Source organism: Equus caballus, chromosome 16 (assembly GCF_041296265.1).
Source record: "Equus caballus isolate H_3958 breed thoroughbred chromosome 16, TB-T2T, whole genome shotgun sequence".
Lineage (NCBI taxonomy): Eukaryota > Metazoa > Chordata > Mammalia > Perissodactyla > Equidae > Equus > Equus caballus.
The window spans coordinates 63,129,662-63,149,228 of record NC_091699.1 but is presented as its reverse complement, the minus strand read 5'-3'; the positions used below and the strand labels follow the sequence as shown (position 1 = coordinate 63,149,228).

At 46.0% G+C, this 19,567-nt stretch overlaps 1 protein-coding gene across 4 annotated transcripts in view; it reads left to right on the top strand.

Moving 5' to 3' along the window:
- The window catches only part of CMTM7 (CKLF like MARVEL transmembrane domain containing 7), a 59,836-nt gene extending 43,021 nt beyond the window's left edge, over nt 1-16,815 (top strand). For 2 of the 4 annotated variants that reach the window (XR_011427000.1, XR_011426999.1), the window contains exons 2-5: nt 5,296-5,469; nt 11,321-11,696; nt 14,570-14,651; nt 16,230-16,815. Coding sequence is in view for 2 of the 4 variants with exons in the window: in XM_023620792.2 (XP_023476560.1) it covers nt 5,296-5,469; nt 11,321-11,419; nt 14,570-14,651; nt 16,230-16,243 (369 nt within the window). In the remaining 2 variants the exon portion in view is untranslated. The remainder of the gene's footprint in view (nt 1-5,295; nt 5,470-11,320; nt 11,697-14,569; nt 14,652-16,229) is intronic. The other 2 variants (XM_023620792.2, XM_023620793.2) reach the window with 1 other exon arrangement.
- The last annotated feature ends 2,752 nt before the right edge of the window (nt 16,816-19,567 follow it).

The following is a 19,567-nucleotide window of genomic DNA, read 5'->3' as shown; positions in this document are numbered from 1 at the left end:
AATCATGGAAATGAAGATTAAGTAACAAGCTATCACTTCCATTCTCTTTCAATACAGATAATAATCTGTGTGGGCAGATTTCCTGTGCAGGGGAACTCCTGTCTTTTCTGGATAGCATTTTGGCAGCAAACATCAAAGTCTTAAATGTGGGGGCTGGCCCCATGGCCGAGTGGTTAAGTTCGTGCGCTCCGCTGCAGGTGGCCCAGTGTTTCGTTGGTTCGAATCCTGGGCGCGGACATGGCACTGCTCATCAAACCACGCTGAGGCAGCGTCCCACATGCCACAACTAGAAGGACCCACAACGAAGAATATACAACTATGTACCAGGGGGCTTTGGGGAGAAAAAGGAAAAAAATAAAATCTTTAAAAAAAAAATCTTAAATGTGAATATGCTTTTGCCCAGTAATTTCACTTCTGTGAATCTTTTAGAAATGTTCAGACATACACAAAGAAATATGTTCAAGAATATTCTTTGCAGGATTTTTTGTATTAGTAGAAAGCTGGAGATGTGACAAATGTTGATCAGTAAAAGGCTGTTTAGGTAGTGGTTCTCAACCAGACACATTTTTGCCCTCCAGAGGACCTTTGGGAATGTCTGTCACAACTGGGGAGGTGCTACTGGTGTCCAGTGGGTAGAGCCCAGGATGCTGCTGAACACCCTATAGGACAGCCTCCCACCAAAGAATTATTCAGCCCCAAATGTCAGTAGTGCCGGAGTTGAGAAACCCTGGGTCAAATAAAGCCACAGCCAATTAAAAGAAAAAGGTAGATATATGTGCCATTAAAGATCTCCAAGATGCGTCACACAAAAATGCCTTTTTACAACTTAATATGTGATCTTTGTAATACAAGAAAACAAAATAAGTAAATTTTAAAAACAACTAAATAATCACTTCACCTCCCCAAAGGTTACCAGCTTCTGCTTTTTTTTTTCTATTTTGAAGGAAGATTAGCCCTGAGCTAACTACTGCCAATCCTTCTCTTTTTTTGCTGAGGAAGACTGGCCCCGAGCTAATATCCATGCTTATCTTCCTCTACTTTATACGTGGGACGCCTGCCACAGCATGGCTTTTGCCAAGCCCGTACCATGTCCACACCCGGGATCCAAACCGGTGAACCCCGGGCCGCTGAGAAGCGAAACGTGCGAACTCAACCACTGCGCCACCGGGCTGTCCCAGGTTACCAGCTTCTTATGTGTCCTTCCAGAAATATTCTAGCACAACAAGCATAGGATCTGGTTTTTAATACACTGCAGGTGACTTTGCACACAGTTAGTTTCAAAACACCAGTGCATTAGCCCGCTGTTTGAGGCCTGGACCTGAGAACCCCTGACATAATGTTTTCTAGATTATTCTGCCTCCCTTGTGTTTTCTTTGGCTTTTTATTTTTGGATACAAAGCAAAACTGTGTGCTGTGGGATGGGAGGCTGGGAAGGAGCCTGTAGCAAAAGGCTGATGATGGTGAGTGAGACGAGGACCCAGAGGAAGTGAGCCACATGAGGGTTCTCCCGCACACAAGGGCTGTTCAGGGTGATGGCTGGTGCAGGCTTTAACAGGGAGGCAAGCGTGAATTTCCCTACACCCCAGGGCAGAATTCAGCCCAAGTTGGGAATCTTTCAACCTTCCTTCCTGCCCGCTGCCAGGCAGTCATTTATGGACCTGCTGGGCTCTACGAATGCGGTTGCCAATCACTGAATCATCATCTACATCTCTGACTTTTTGACTAAGCCTGGCTTTCATCTTCTGGGCTTTTCCAGAAAAGCCTCTTAGAGTTGGGTATGAGACCTTTTGATGTTGGCTTTCATCAGTAGCTCCTGTCCTCCTGCCTGTCTCTCTCACTGAAACATTATTCCAAGGTTGGAATAAAAACCCCTGTGAGAGGGTGGGATTGGGTGACCTGCCAGCATCCAGCCCGGAGTTCTCAAAACCAAAGGTGTCTGGTGCCATCTTCAGCCAGACACAGGCATGGGCAGTGGACCAGACTTGGCAGGGGTGTGGGAGTGTCAGGCCTGCTGTGAGAATGTCCCTGCCAGAGACTGCAGGCAGCAGGCGACAGGGCCCCCTGAGACCACCATTGGCCTCTGCTGCCCGGCTCAGAAGAAGGCACCTCCTGGAAACTGCCTCTTGAGTTTTCTCCAGAAATTTCCATCTTAGACTTCGAAATTCTGTTTCTTCCTTGAGAGACACCCACCCGGGCTGAGAACCTGGGTGAGCTGTCTAGGGTCAGCTGTGGAGTTAAGACCAGACTGTTTTCGTTCGAAGTTCTCAGGGGACAGTCATTTCTCTCAAGTAATGTCAGCTTGCTTCGTCTCCTGTGAAATTGAAACCTGCTGCTGCTTTCACAAAAATTGTCTCTTCTTTCTAGTAAGAATGCTGATAGAATGGAGTCAGAAAGGACACAGTTTGGGGGAGAGGGGGCTGGTTTCTAATCTGAGGTAATTCCAGTGACTCTAGACAGGGCCACAGCTGGTCTGTGAGACCCTCTCGTGGAGCTGAGGGTTCTTGCAGCATTACTTTTATGCCCCTGGACATTGATGTTAGATAAATATCTATAAATATTTTCAAGTTTCATGACAGTTCAGTATAAAAGAACAAACCTGCAGGAGAGGAGCTAGAAAGCTCTCTGAGAAACAAGTTAGCCCTTTGGATAGTATCACATTTAAGTTACTGTAAACAGAACCACGTCAGTGTTCTGGAAGCCTCCTGGCCTTCTTCACTGAACTCCTATGCGTCATCTCTGAACTTCACTGGGTTTGTTGACTTGCTTTTCTAACTGGGAGTAAGAAGAGGTCCTGAGAGGGCCAGGTGGGGGTGGCCCTGGAGAGAACCAGCACCGCAGGGCCTTTCCTCCACCACTGTCTTGTCCTTTGTTCTGCTTCACCTGTCTGGCTGCCCCCTGAGTGCTGATCTAAATGATCAGGGGTCTCCAGCATTTGCAGAGGTTACCTACTGGCCTTAGAAGAGTTCCTGAAAAGTTTGGTGTCAATCAAATCTTTTTTTTTTTTCTTAGAGTACTAATTAAGATGCTGACCATTTAAAGCAGGAATGAATGGATTATTAGGCAAAAAGGAAGCTTTTAGTAACATGCATAAGTACACACCATCTGCTGTCTGAATGAGATTTTCCAAAATTGAGCTTTCTTAAAGAAGAGCACATGGTAGGCGGCCATAGGCCGAGTGGACAGAATTAGGGAAGTCCGATTTCGGAAGGCAAGTTTCCCAGAGAGGTTCGAGCTGCTTCGTGGTAGAGCAGCGCTGTACTTCCTGCCGCACGGTACTCAGCCCCAGGAGCTCAGAGGGGAAGACCTGCTCGAGCCCCATGTGTTCACTGGGAAACTCCCACCTCACGGTGTCACCCTGAGAAAGAGCTGACTCTGTCACAGATGAAGGGTTGTAAAAATTATTCTAATCTTTGCTTGAAATTAGGTGCAAAATTGCTTCTCCACCTAGAAATCACACTGCATAATTCTGACTTATCTGCATTTTAGGGCAGGCCTCGAGTAAAAATGCCCCAACGTGTGGGGGTCAGTGCAAGGCTGGGGGAGACCCGTAGACCTCCCAGATAGGTGCGGCCTCGCAGTGGGGGCTGATGAGGCAGCAAAGCCCTGGCGATCATGCACACTCCTGCATGAGGCGCAGGCTCCCCTCGGAGCTTTAAAACAACCCCAAAGCGTGAATCATTATATTACCATGGCTGGCTGGCTTAAGAGGAACCGAAAAAATGAAAATACTCACTTTGCTCATTAGCAAAGAGAAATATGCAAATGTTGAGGGTCCCTTTGTGTCAGAACCACACTCTTGTGTTTTGATCTATTAAGCAGAGCCCTCTGCATGCCCTCTTCAAGCCGAGAGTTCTTTTCTGCCTGTTGTACCTATGACTGAGGACCTGGATACAGTGCTGCAAATGAGGGGCTTTAGAAAATAGAGCCTTTTTAGCATCACCCACTTTCACCAGCATTAGATCCTTTTTGTGATTTAATTCTTATTGTGGATTCACATTTTCTACAGCAGGGTTTCTCCACAGAAGCACAATACTTTGGGCCACATTTGAGACCAGATAGTTCTTTGTTGTGGGGGCTGTCCTGTGCATTGTGGTGTGTGGCAGCACCCCTGGCCTCTACCCACTAAATGCCAGTAGCACTCCCCGTAGTTGTCACAACCAAAAATGTATCCACACATTGCCAAATGTCCCATAGGATGCAAATCACACACACACACCCCGTTTGAGAATCACTGTTCTATCGGAAAGAAGCAGTATAAAATAATCTTTGTCCTAAATTGGTTGTCCTTTTAAAACAGACCCTAAGATTTTACAGGCTTTTAACACCTGTGTGTAATTAGTTTATTTATCATGTGGAGTGAACCTGATTTTATTCTCTTTGAATGGCCTTCACAAAACTCAGTCTTCTCTCCCCTCTTCCAGTCTGTTCTCCCATAGTATTCGTAGGTTGCTAATAATTTACCTGACCTGTTAATTCATTAACATGCCATTAATTGATTAATTCTGCACTTGCATTCAGCCATTCCTGCAGCAATATACTTACCCAGCTCTCGCCACATGCCCAGTGGTGAGCAAGCGCCGCCTCATAACCAAGATTCCCACCCGTCTGATAACACATCCACCTTGCTCAGCTCGTTTATGGTTTTTGGAAGGCAAAATGCATCTGACGTGGGGGAGCATGGTCCCTGGAGTCAGAGAGACTTGAGTACAAAGCCCACCACTGCTGCTTATAAGCTGGGTAGCCTCGGACTAGTTATTGAACCTGTATACCTCGGTTTCCCCATCTGAACATGGGGGTGAGTCTGTCTACGTGGCAGAGTTCTATGAGATCGTGCACATCAGGCATCAGTAAATGGTAACCTGTTGTCTGCCAACTGATAGGTTGTAATGTATGAACTGCCATCTTTGTGGGTCAAAACCAGTCAAATGCTAGCAACTTCTACAGTTCAACCTAATATGTAAACCCGAGGTCCTGTATCGTGCTGACTCTGTCTTTGCCCTGTGGTGGTCCAGCAAATAAACGGAGTGGTTCTGCTTGCTTATTTCCCCACAGTCCTGCCCTCTCTCTGAGGAGACATCCTGTCGGCACAACCTAACAGTTCAGAGAGGGCAGCATTCACACCAGCCTGTATTTTTAAAGCTTGTACTATGCGGAGTTGCATGCACTCTTCAAACCTTCCAGCCAATTTGTGAGGAAATAACCTGAACCGTAACTGTTCCTCAGTTTTCTGTTGTTGTCCCCTGGGTGCCGGCCTCGGGCAGGCCTCTCTCTGATGTCTCTGTATTTGTGTCTCAGGTCACTCTGCTGATTGCCTTCATCTGTGTGAGGAGCTCTCCGTGGACCAGCTACAGTGCCTACAGCTACTTTGAAGTGGTCACCATTTGCAACTTGATAATGATCCTCGCCTTCTACCTGGTCCACCTCTTCCGCCTCTACCGCGTGCTCACCTGTATCAGCTGGCCCCTGTCGGTAAGGGAGTGGCCTGGCCCTGGCCTCGCACATGCAAGTCGGGATGGCAGCTGGGGCACTGAGACCCAGTGGAGTCCTTCTGTCTGCTCAGCCCACTTCTTTCATCCTCCTTTGCTGCTTCTGCCCTGAATTTCCCTGTTTGGTGGACCTCTCTGCCTGATGTCCCCCTGGTTTCTAAAACTCACCTTCCAGCTACAAGAAGGCTGTGCCTCTCGCTTCAATCTTTATTTTCTGAAGTGACCGAAAATGGTCACTGTGTGTATAAGTTGGGAGGAAGAACATGGAAGGAAGAAGCTAACAAAGGTGATGGGAATTTATACTCTTGTGAGTCTTGAATGATAAGATTTATCAGCTAAAATAAACTAGCAGAGTCTGATGAAAGATTTCAGAAGTTGCCAGGGTTTTTTCTTCCCACTGTGTTATTTTTTAAAACGGCTTTATTGATGTATAGTTGACATACCATACAATTACCCTTTTAAAGTATACAATTCAGTGGATTTTAGTATATTCCCAGAGTTGTACAACCGTCACCACAGTCAATTTTAGAACATTTTCATCACCTCAAAAAGAAACCCCATACACTTTAGCTGCCACCTCCTACCCCTTATCCCCTCCAGCCCTGAGCAACCACTAATCTCCTTTCTGTGTCTATACTTTTCCCACTCTAGACACTTCATGTAAATGGAATCATATATTTGGTCTTCTGTGACTGGCTTCTTTCACTGAGCAGAGTGTTTTCATGGTTTATCTATGTTGTAGCATGTATTAGTACCTCATTTCTTTTTATAGTCAAGTAATACTCCATTGAAAGGCTATATCAATGGATAAACCAGTTTTGTTTATTTATTCATCCTTGATGGACATTTGGGTTGTTGCCACCTTTGGCTGTTATGAATAATGCTGCTGTGAACATTCATGTACAAGTTTTTTGTGTGGAAATGTTTTCATTTCACTTGAGAATATACTTGAGTGGAATTATTAGGTCACGTGGTTTAACTGAGTGAGGAACTGCCAGACTGTTTTCCAAAGCGGCTGCACCATTTTACATTCCCACCAAAGGTATATGAGGGTTCCAGTTTTTCCGCATTCTTGTCAACACTTGTTATTTTCTGTTTCTGATTTTAGTCATTCTAGTGAGCGTAAAGTGGTATCTCCTAGTTCTGATTTGTGTTTCTCTGATGCCTAATGATGTCAGTCATCTTTTCCTGTGCTTTTTGGCCATTTATATATTTTCTCTGGAGAAATGTCTATTCAGATCTTTTGCCCATTTTTGATTAGCCTGTCTTTTTATCATTGAGTAGTAAGAATTCTTTGTATATTCTAGTTAAAAGTCCCTTATCAGATATATGATTTGCAGATATTTTCTCCCATTCTGTTGGTTGGTTTTCACTTTCTTGATAGTGTCCATTAAAGCACAAGTTTTGAATTTTGATGAAATCTAATTTGTCTATTTTTCTTTTGTTGCTCATGTTTTTGGTATAATATCTAAAAAGCCATTGCCAAATCCAGGATCATGAAGTTTACCTCTGTGTTTTCTTCTAAGAGTGTCATAGTTTTAGGTCTTACATTTAGGTATTTGATCTATTTTGAGTTAATTTTTGCATACAGTATAAGGTAAGGATTCAGCTTTATTCTTTAGCATGTGAATATCCACTTGGCCCAGCACCGTCTGCTGGGAAGATTGTTCTTTCCCCGTTGACTTGTCTTGGCACTCTTGTGGAAAATTAGTTGACCATAAACACATGGATTTATTTCTGGACTCTAAATTCTGTTGCATTGATCTTACCACACACTCTTGATTACTGTAGATTTGTAGTAAGTTTTGATATTGTGAAGTATGAGTCTTCCCATTTGTTCTTCTTTTTCAGGATTGTTTTGGATTTTTACAATTCCGTGTGAATTTTGGAATCGGCTTTTCAGTTTCTACAAAGAAGTCAGCTGGGGTTCTGATAGGAATTGCACTGAATCTGTAGATCAATTTGGAGATTATTTCCATCTTAACAATACTCTGTCTTGTGATCCATGAACATGGGAGGTTTTCTCATTTATTTAGGTCTTTAATTTCTTTCAACAATGTTTTGTAGCTTTGAGAGTGTAAGTTTTGCACTTTTTTTGTTAAATTTTTTCCTAAGTATCTTTTTCTTTTTGATGCTATTTCAAGTGTAATTATTTTCTTAATTTCTTTTTTGGATTGTTCCTTGCAAATGGATAGAAGTAGAATTGGTTTTTGTATGTTGATTTTGTGTCCTCAACCTTGTTGAACTCATTTATTAGGTCTAACAGATTGTTAATGGATTCCGTAGGATTTTCTACATACACGATCATTCCATCTGTGAATAGAAATAGTTTGCATTCTTTTCCAATCTGGATGGCTGTTATTTCATTTTCTTGCTTTATTGTAAGAAATGAGTTGAACGTTGAATTGAAGTGGCAAAAGCAGACGCCGTTATCTTGTTCCGGATCTTAGGAGGACACCATTCCATCTCTCATCATTAAATGTGATAGTAGCTGTGGGTTTTTTGTAGATGCCATTTATCAGATTGAAGAAGTTACCTTCTAGTCCTACTTTGTTGAGTGTTTTTATCATGAAAGGGTGTTAGATTTTGTCAAATGTTTTTTCTTTGTCTATTGAGATAATCATGTGGGTTTTCCCCCCAGTATTCTATTAATAGAGCATATTACGTTGATTTTCATATGGAACCAACTTTGCATTCCTGGAATAAATTCTCATTGGTCATGGTGTATAATTCAGTTTATATGTTGCTGGATTTGTTTTGCTAGTATTTTGCTGAAGATTTTTGCATTTGTGTTCATAAGAGAGATTATTGGTCTGAAGTCTTCTTGCTATGTCTTTGTCTGGTTTTGTTATCAGGGTAATATTGACCTCAGAATAATTTTGGAAATGTTCCCTGCTCTTCTGTTCTTTAGAATAGTTTGTAAAGAACTGGTGTTAATTCTTCTTTAAATGTCTGGTAGAATTCTGCAGTGAAGCCATCTGGGCCTGGGCTTTTCTTTTGTCATTTTTTAATTATTAATTCAAACTCTTCTTGTTATAGATCTATTCAGATTGTTTATTTCTGCTTGAGTCATTTCAGGTAGTATGTCTTTCTAAGAATATGTCCATTTCATCTAAATTATCGAATTTATTGACATATAATTGTTCATAGTATTCTTTTAAAATCCTTTTTATTTCTGTAAGATCAATAGTGATGTCCCTCTTTCATTTCTGATTCTGATCATTTGAATCATTTCTCTTTTGTTTCTCAATCAATCTAGCTAAAGGTTTGTCTGTTTTGTTGATCTTTTCAAAGAACCAACTGTTGATTTCATTGATTTTCTCTATTGTTTTTCTGTTGTCTGTGTCATTAATTTCTGCTCCACTCTCTATTTCCTTCTTTCTTCTTGCTTTAGGTTTAATTTGCTCTTTTTTTTCCAGTGTCTTAAGGTAAAATTTAGGTTATTAATTTGAAACTTTTCTTCTTTTTTAATATAGGCATTTACAGCTAGAATTTTCTCTCTGAGCGCTGCTTTAGTTGCATCCCATAATTTGGGTATATTGTGTCTTCATGTCATTCATCTCCAAGTATTTCCTAATTTCCCTTGTGATTTCTTCTTTGACCCATTAGTTAGTTAGGAATGTGTTGTTTAATTTCTACATATTTGTGAGTTTCCCAGATTTTTTCTGCTATTCATTTCTAATTTCATTTCGTTTTAGTTGGAGAACATACTTCATATTATTTCACTCCTTTTACATTTGTTGAGGTTTCTTTTATGGTTTAGCATGTGGTCTGTCCTGAAGAATGTCTTGTGTGTGTTTGAGAATAAGTATATCCTACTGTTGTGCGGTAGCGTGTTTTGTAGATGTCTATTAGGTCTAGTTGTTTTATAATATTGTTTGAGTCTTCTATTTCCTTGTTGGTCTTCTCCCTAATTGTTTTATGCATTATTGAAAGTGGGGTATTGAACTGTTACTCAACTATTATTTTTGAATTATCTATTTCTCCCTTCCTTTCTTTGAGTTTTTGCTTCATTTATTTTGTTGCTCTGTTATTAGGTGCATACGTGTTTATATTTGTCTATCTTCCAGATGGATTGATTGACATTTTCTTCGTTGTGACGTGCCCCTCCTTATCTCTAGTAACAGTTTTTGTTTTAAAATCAATTTTGTCTCGTGCTAGTATAGCCACTCTAGGTTTCTTTGAGTTGCTATTTGAATGGCGCATCTTTTCCACCTTTCTGCTTTCAATCTCTTTTTGTCTTTGAATATAAAATCTGTCTCCCGTAGACAGCATATAGCTGAATCTTTTTCTATCCAGTCTGACAACCTCTGCTTCTTGGTTGGATTGTTTTAAGCATTCACATTTAACGTTATTCCCACTGTGTTATTTTGAGAGAAATTTCTTTTGTGTTCCTAAGTTATAAAGCCCCCTTCCAAGTTATGGCACCTTCCTGCTGCTTTTGAGAGCAGGCTCCTTTGGGCTTCCCTGATGCTGGTAACGAACAAGCAAAGGAGAGAATAAAAGCTGGGGGACAAGAACGAGGGTGGGCTGACAGGGGAGTGAATGTTGGAAGGACAAGCTCAGCCTCACATTTTTGGCTGAGGACTATTTAGGTGCCTTCCATTTGGGACTCTCTAAAGGCAGTTTTCCTATCCTGTGTCATACTCCTCTTTCTTTGTGTGAGAATCTTGGAGGTAGGGAACTTCCAGTTACTAATCTTTAGTCAAAATCTCTGTGGTCTACCTTGTGATATTCCTTTCTGGTCACTAAGGGAGAAATCAGGGTCTTTGATTTTGCACAGCTTTGAGAGGAGTTGCAGCTTAAAAGTGGAATGCTTCTCCAAAATTTAATGGCTGCCTGCCCTAATGGGCAGAACTCCATGAAGGAATAATTTCTCAGTTCTCACTGGAGACAACTGAAAATGGATACACTGTGGATTCGGAGTGAGTACTGTCTATCCACGGCTCTAAGGCCCAGTTCTCTTCTGACCTGGTGTTTAATGGGGAGGAGGAAGAATGAGATGGAAACATTACCATGCTGCTGAATGACAGAGGTCCAGCCTCATCCTGGGCCTGCAAAGATACCATTTTAATCATGGAGAGTGAATGGGGTGGAAATGGCTGGCCCCATGCACCAAAGGGAGGAGCAGAGGCTGAGTCAGCCCTGCCAGGAGACTCATCAGCAGTGCTTGGCCTGAGGGCATGCTTCTGGAGAGAAAAGAGGGAAGCCAAAATGAAGACAAAACCACGAGGACTTAGGAGAGAGAAAGCCAGCTCCCACCACACACCCACAAGCACTTCACAGAAGGGCCGCTGACCTCCCTGTTTGAGGGGGCCAAGCACCTCTCAGGTCCACACCTAACGCTGTTCACAGAATGGGCAGACACTCCAGGCAGCCACCAAAGCCAGCACATTGTCAGCCCAGAACTTTCTCTGAAGCAGAAGCGGAAGGCACACATCTCTTTAAGGGGCTTTGCTTCTCAGAGCTGGAGCTTTATTTAAACTTTCCAGCCTGGGAATTGCAAGAAGCTCGTTTGCTTTTTAGTAGCTCTAGCTGGAGGTCAGGGTGCTGTCTACAAATCGATCCCAGGAGTGAAGCAGTGCTTAGTGGACCTCTGTTCTCCTTGTCCCCTTTTCCTGCCTGCCCAGCATCTTTGCTCTCTTGCTTGGCCTCATCCTGGCCAGCCTTCCACCCTGGTTGCCTGTGAGCTGTGCTCCTCCTGTGGGGGTGTTACAGGGAGAAGAGGAAGTGTCACTCCCTCCCCTTCTGTTCATCTCCTCTGATGCCTGGTTGCCTCTAAGAGCCAGGAGTGGACCTCCCTACCCACTGCTTTGCTCTGTTTTTGCCCCCAGGAACTTCTGCACTATTTAATCGGTACCCTGCTCCTCCTCATCGCCTCCATCGTGGCAGCCTCCAAGAGTTACAACCAGAGCGGACTGGTAGCCGGAGCGGTGAGGATGTTCTCGGGGAGCCTTCAGGAAGGAATTCATGCCTCGAATGCTCATGTTCTTCCTGACGGGGGCAGCGAAGGGATTGTGTTCTGGGGCCCTTCTTTCACAGAATCAGTACCCACCTCCATCCAGCCAGCAGCAGTCTCCAGAGAGCCTTAAAGCTGGGCCCAGAGTGGAGGGTCTCAGAAGGTGGATCATCAGGGCTGTCGGCAAACTCACATGGCCCCAGCGGCCCAGCACCCTCCCTCTTAGAGCCACTCCTTAAATCAGGGGGCAAGTAGGTTTTAATTCACATGCCCATTCTGGTCCTTTGCCCGTGGCTGCCTCAGCCCCTTGCAGGGACAGATTCTGAGGCCTCTCGGGCCCAGGGGAACGGTACTGTGATCAGTTAGTGATATCTGCCATGAGTCCTAGCTTTGCCCTTCCTGATTTTTAACAGTATGCGGGCCAGGAAATAACCCTCCTCTACCTTTCAAAGGTGAAAATTGATCCATCTGATAGGCTGAGTAGAAGTAGCATGGAAATGTACAAAAATGCAATGCTGTGGGAGCTATGTATAGTTATCACCCATATATACACGTACAGCCGCGTGTATATACGTTATTTTTAAAAGACTTGCAGATTCCCGTCGTCTGAGCTCTAGTTTAGTTGCTCACAGTTTGGTGCCTATGCTGATTTGCTTCCCGGAGGAACAGGCAAGCTTTTTAAAATGAGTTTTAAGAAAAGCTGTCTGTGTGACACTCACTCTTTCATTTACACACGTTACCAAAATTCTCCAGACTTTCGGCCGAGGTGAGTTCGTGCCTGGAATTCCACTGAGGGGCGGAGTCTGCTCTCCAAAGGTCGGCGTGGGGCAGACGGTCTGTGCAGAGGGGCAGCCAAATCTAAACACTCATGCCCCTTAGGTGCCTCCTGTCCCACACCCACCCCCCATGCAGTCTCCCAGGAGAGGGGTGGCTGCCACCTACAGGTTACCACCTGCCCAGTACAAGCAGGTGGATGAGGCACAGAGGAAATTCCTGCTCGCTGTGTTTCAGAACCACATGGGGAGATCCCCACTGAGTTTTATGATTCAGGTTGCACGTAACGGTCTTAGCCCTGGAATCCCAATAAACTCTATTTATCATACACGGTTTTTGTGCCCAGGACCAAGCCTGGGCCATCGGGGAGCCAGAAGAAATAAAAAGATAGGGTCCTTGCTTATGAGAAGGTGGCGTCTAGTAGGAGTTAAGGCCAAGGCACACGGAACAATTAGCAAACAAGGCATTGTCGTCCAGAGTAGCATTATGCAGTGAGATAATAAACTGTTCAATTATGCAGTGCAGTCAGTTGGAGACCAGGATGGCATATAATGTGCTAATTGTGCAGAACAGACAATGCGAGGCCGGGACAGCTCTAATAGGCTAATTATGTGGTGCAGACAATTGGTACAAAAGGAGCCAAGGAAACGGACCTGGGGGAAGGGGAGGTGGATGTGAGCTGGTGGGGCAGCCACTTATGTAAACCAGCAGCCAGGCTTGAAAAGAAAACTAAACCTGGAAAATCCTGCCCTTTGGCTGCTCCCGGCCATGCCCTCTGGCCATCAGCTGGGCTCAGCCTGCGCTGGTGGCAGCAGAGCTCCCCGGAGGCCTTGGCGGGTCTGAGAAGACCCGGGCAGCGGCTGAGCGCCTGCCGACTCTAGAGCCACATCCCCTGGGCTCAGACCCCACGTCTGGCCCTTGCTGGCTCTGTGGCCCTGGCCAAAATAGTTGACCTCCTGCCCCTCCGTTTCTTCAGCTGTAAAATGAGGGGGGAGGGTAGCACCAGCCCCCACCTGGCGGAGTTGCGAGGGTGACAGGAATCAGAGCACCCAAAGGACTCAACACTGGCTGGTACATAGTAAGTGCCCAATGAATCTTAGCTGCTTCACCTGCCAGTGTCATTCACAAGTAAGAAAAATGGCTGCAGGCTTTGAAGTTCCAGACAGAGACCCCAGAGTACAGTCATGCACCATGCAACGCTTCAGTCCACAGCAGACCACACATACGATGGTGGTCCCCTGAGTGTAGCCTAGCTGTATAGTAGGCGAAAGCATGTAGGGTTATGTGAGTACACTCTCTGATATTCACACGACGACGAAATCCCCCGACGACACATTTCTCAGAACACGTCCCCCTCGTGGGACCGTGCCCACACACAGGGTGACATTTCCTTTGTGCCTGCTTCTTGCTCAACCACTCGATGAGCCTCCCACGGGGCCCCCTTCCTCTCTGGGCGCCCTGTTCCTCGTCTACAAATGAGGAGGTTCCCCGGGGCTAGGTCTGCACACTGGAGCTCTGGCGGACCCTCAGAAAGGAAGGGAGCTCACCTGAACTTATTTCCGTCTAATGTTATTTAAGTATGTACAAACATAAGACCAGACATGAAGGCCTCAGCTTCTGGCTCTTACACAGCTGTAAAGCCAAACAGGAGAGAAAGCCATTATTACGAATGAAATGCAGACAATGCCACACCACACCAATAAAATCCACTTGAACGTTAAAAATCTGAACATTTTTAAAACCCAAATTAAAATTTACAATTCCACTTTTTTCTTTCTTTCTTTCTTTCTTTTTTTTTTTTGAGGAAGATTGGCCCTGAGCTAACACCGTGCCCATCTTCCTCTACTTTATATGTGGGATGCCTGCCACAGCATGGCTTGATGAGCAGTACGTAGGTCTGCACCTGGGATCTGAACCAGCAAGCCCCGGGCCGCCAAAACAGAGCACGGGAACTTAACCGCTGTGCCACCAGGCTGGCCTCCTGCCTTTTTCTTTTTTATTAGCCCAGGATAATTAAAGCACATGGCTGGGCCCCAGCTCCATTGTAAACATAAACCTGAATGTGGGCACTGAAGTTGCCTAGAGTGAAATGAGGTGAGGGGTGGACACCCAGAGGCTTGGCTGCTAGGCCTGACCTGGGCCCCAGCAGGGGGGTTCCCGGGGGTGTGCTGGTGAATGGGCCACATCTTGCATCTGAGCAAGGACGAAGTGTTTGGGTCAGATGATTCCCCAAGCTTCCTCCAAGCTACAGTTGATACAGGGAACGGGCACAGAGATGAGAAGCAGAAAGGACTGCCCGAGTAATTGGCCCTTAGCCTGGGACCTTCCTTTCCCCTCTCTCCTTGTGTAGATCTTCGGTTTCATAGCCAGCTTCCTCTGCTTGGCGAGCATATGGCTGTCCTACAAGATCTCGTGTGTGACCCAGTCAACAGGTGAGTTCTGGTGGTCTGAACACAGACCATCTCTGAAAGTTCCCTCTGCTCAGGAGCAGGAGGACGGCCTGTTCCCGAGTTCAACAATCGGGAATGACCAGCCACAGAGGAGGCCGTGAGAGCGCAGGGCCCAGGAGGAGAGGTGAACCCAAGAACCCCTGCTCTCGTCCTCTCCACCGCGCCCAGGGACACCCTGACGTTTCAGTCTCAGGCGGCAAAGCATTTTCTTTAAATAAATTTCCTAATGACAAAAATAAAATGTAGAGCATTTGTAAAATAAGAAAAAAATTTTTTAAGTGAAAGTCATCGATCATCATGCTACCCAGAAATAGCAGCTGCTGGCTGGCTGACCCGGTATTTGCTCCCTCGGAATATAGATATAGATTATAGATATAGATATAGATATAGACGTGACTTTTCTTAAAGGGATCAGACTGTGTTATTTTGTAATCTCTGTTTCTCCTACTTAACCACCTCTTAGACATTTTCCCCACGTCATTGAGTGTTCTTCTCCATCATTCTTAGTGGCTTCAAGGTGTCGCACTGACTCCATTGCATGTCTGTGCCATAGTTTACTTGTCTCCTGTTTGGGGACATTGCATTTTTTCTTTTAGTTCGTTGCTACTAGACAGTGCTGTAATGAACATCCTTATAAGTGTATCCCTATACATAGACCTAATATTTTTTATCTTTAGGATAAATTCCTGGAAGTAGAATTGCTGAAAGCTTCAACCAGCTGTTTAGATTAATCCACTTCTGTCTTTGATCCAGCACTTCCTCTCTTTGTTCTTTTTCTTCCTTTTTGAAAAACACATTAACAATACCCAAGCATGTACAGTGTGTTGTCCGAGTTGCCAAAAGGTGGTCACAGCAGAGCTTTAATGTCCTAGTAGTCACTGGCAAAATGGTCCCAGGATGCTAAGTGAAAGGAGCCAGTCACAAAAAACCACATGTTGGAGGGTTCCATTTATATGAAACGTCCAGACTAGACAAATCCGTAGAGAAGGAAAGTAGATTAGTGGTTGCTGAGGGCGGGGAGAGGTGGGATACAGGAGTCACTGCTGATGGGTGTAGGGTTTCTTTTTGAGTCAATGAAAACGTTCGAAAATTGTGGCAATGGTTGTACGATTATATGAATATACTGAAAACCACTGAATTATACAATTTAAAGGGTGAATTGTATGGTATGTGAATTTTATCTCAGTAAAGCTGTTTAAGAAAAAAAAGTGATGAAAAAGTAGAGAATGTAAAAAAAAGTTAATAGATAATGTCTAAAGGTGATAAATCTACAAATATTGGTATAAAGATATTACTTAAAATTTTGGAAGAATCGACAAAAGAAACAGCTAAATGAGGTGAGGTCCCCTCTGAGGAGTAAGCCTGGGGTGGGGAGGAATGGGCACAGAATGCCCTCTGCACTATTTAATGGGTTTTTTTATAAATATATTTAAAATAATAAAACACTCCCAGCGAAAGGTGGTGCTGGGTGGCGGAAGGAAGTGCAGGGGCAGAACTTGGGTCACCTTCTGGTGTGGCTTCTGGGTGGGCTCTGCCTCACTTTGCCATTTCCTTCCCAAGATGTAACCGCCTGAGGACACAGGAGGCTCGGCAGAGCGAGCGGCCCCGCAGAAGGAGGCTCAGGGGCGGGTGACCCCAGGAAGGACTTCTGAACCTGTGTTCCTGTGCCAAAGTCCTGCTCAGGCCCGTGGCCTTCATCTTCCTCCCAAGCTCGGGAGCTGGTCCGAGCCTCTTTCTCCAGCCTTCCTTGGAGAACATTCCTCTCTATCTGGCAAAGAAAAGCAGCCTCCGGGGGAATCTGGTCTCCCTCGTGCTTTTAGAACTGCCTCAGGGACTGACGACCCCACTTAACACAAGGGCGGGGTTTCAGAACACTCCTGCGTCCTGCCTGCTTCTACTTCACATTCCTCGGGGGAGGGAAGCTGTCTGAAGTCCTCTGATAAAAACCAAGCCAACTCCTAATTTATCTAGCTTGGAATTCCCATCTTGAGATACCCTCTTTCTTCAAGTGCGGCGTGCCTGTAGAAGCTCTCTGTGGTCAGCGTGTCCCCGAGAAGGACGTCTCACGTCTCCTTTCCCTGTCTCTGCTTCCGTTACCACTGCGTGTCTGTTTATGTGTTTTTTAATAAAATATTGACTTGGCCAATTGCAGAAGGATTTCTTATTAAACTAGAAGAAGGCTGTAAAACCAGGAGGGAAGTGAAGGGGCCCGCCAGGCTCGTGGGGAAGCACTCAGTGCTACCTGGGGGCCCGCCGGGCTCGTGTGCCCCACTGGAGGTGAGAAGAGCAAAGGATGCAGAAGATACTGGCCTCTCAAGATTTGCGTCTTTTCGAAGTAAAAATTATATTAAGGGTGGAAGCCAGTGGTGTTCACACAGGATATACGGCAGGACTCAAAAGCAATACAGGCAGCCTCGAAAAGGAAGGACATTGTGACACTGGCCACAACACAGATGAACTGTAAGGACATCGGGTGAAGTGAGATAAGCCAGACACAAAAGGACACACACTGTATGATTCCACTTACATGAGGAACTCGAGCAGTCTGGATTCAGAGAGACAGAAGGTAGAACGGCGTTGCCAGGGGTAGGGGGGAGGAGAGTGGGGAGTTAGTGCTTAATGGATATCGTTTCCATTTGGGAAGATGCGTAAGTTCCCGAGATGGACGGTGGCGATGGTTGCACAAGAGCTACTTGGAGAATGGGGGAAGACAGAGACCCAGTTAGACCCAACACAAAGCTGGCACCACAGCCCAACAGAGACCAAAGCCATATTCTAACAGCTAAAGCATTATGGGTCATGAAGGATACAAACTGTGGGATGTATTTATCTTCTCCAAACCAGGCCCTCTCTGGGACCGCTCAACCTGGGGGCAGTGCCCATGTGTAACCCAAACTCCATACCCAGCACCCCAGCTCCCAGCACAGGAAGGTGACCCAGGGAGCAGTCAGCCAGGCTGGACCAAGCAGAGAAAGATGTGAGGAGAGGGAAAGTTGGGCGATGGGGGGAGGACAGGTAGTCAGGAGTCTGCCCCGAACACCAAGAGCCAGCTCTGGCTCATTGTGACAACCTGAGGCCACAGGCAAGCGTGTTGGCACCTGTGGCTACAAGGGGCACTGGGAGATAAGGCCAAAGCTGGCCTGCCCACATTCCCCACCACAGGCAGCAGCTCCCTGGCCAGTGGAGGCTCTCTCGGCCTGGCCTAGCCCTTGAGCAGGAAGCAATAGAAGGTGGAGGGTGGTACTCTGTCTTGGATAAGCCTCTGCCACAGATGCACCCACAAGAAAGACTGCTTCTGGGAGAGGCTCTTTAAGACGGCTCTGGTGTGGTCCTCTATGGTGGGGTGGTGTGTGGCAATGGAACTGCCCCCATCTCTGAGACCCTGTGAGGAGGCACACCTGCCCAGAATGTAGCAACAGGGATGCAGAGAGGCCCGAGGAGAAAGCTGAGTGGAAGTGAGGTTAGTGATAGAGCTGGGATTTGAGCCCTGGCCTGTGACCACCCCACCAGGGCCTCTGGGATGGCAGGGCCGGGCCGGAGCCGGTCTCCGCCAAATGGCTTCCCCCACAGGCAGTTGCTCTGATGTCTGCAGACTGGCCCAGAGAAGGAAATAAGCGTGTTCCTGAGGGATGCCCTGGCCTGGCGCCTCCCTTGGGCTGCAGCCATGTCAGGATCTCTTCCAGGCACGTTGACCTGCTCAGCCCCCATCCTGGGCCCCAGCCAGGACACTACACAGGCCCAAGGTGAGGGAACACAGGGACCTAGAGCTGGCCCATTCCCTGTGCCACCACCTCCCAGGCCTCTTCCCTAGCAGGAAGAGCAAATTCTGTCATGGAAACACAGCAGGTCATTGGGGCCCCTCCTCAGTGACCACCACTTCCCCACTTTGTGGCAGGTTCTGAACTGCGTCCTCTGATCTTGCAGAGGCACTTCAGGGGCTCACAGATACCTGATTTTATGTGCAGAATACACGTTAACATCTTAAAACATACACTCTCCCATCATCAAAGCAAACTCCCCTCGGCCCGCCTCACCTCCAGAGCGGACTCCCTCACTTTGTGCAGCCCTTGGGGAATGCCGGCCTTGCAGCTTCCTCTAGTCGAAGACGGAGATGGCAAGGGTGTGAGGCAAGCCGCTCCAGCCTCCTGGGCGAGCCAGGCTGTGTCCATCCTGCACGACCAAGACGAAGCAGCGGCCCGCATCCAAAGATGCGGCTGCAGCCCCCATCAGCTCCTTCACCAAATTGCGGGCTTTTCTAATGAAGCCCATTATTCTCATGGACTGACTTTCAATGTTTTAAATGTAAATTGATAATTTATACTAATATGATTTCCTGTTTTATATAATGGAGTTTCATGTATGATTTAGACTGAAAAGGGGGATTTCTCTGCCTGAAAAAAAAAAAAGTTAGGAAATGCCTGAGAGGAAGGGAGCTGCCAGGCTGGTGGCCAGGCACCAGGTGGGTGGAAAGGGCAAGGAGCCCAGGTTGAGGAGGTCACACCCCCAGAGGGGCTTCCCAGTGAAGAGCACCGTGAGAATACCTGGAGAATATCTTGGAAGGAGATTGAGGCAACTGATGGATTGTGAGAGTTTTATTGTAATTTTCTGTGTTCATAGAAAATTATGCAAATGAATAAAAAAACTCTATATAGAGTTGTGCTGAAAAGGAAACGTTATGGTATCAAGTGTGCCACTTGGCTCAGTTCTGAATAGTGATAACAGCCAGAATAATGGTCACCCTGGAAAAAAACCTCATTCTCTGGGACCGCAGGTGCAAGTGAGAGGGCAGCTGGCAAGCGCTGCCAGGTGGGACAGCCGCCCAGTGTTGCCTGATGTCCCAAGTGATGGAGAGAAGCAGAAATCTGAATTTTTAGGCTAAACATTTCCTGATTTTAAAT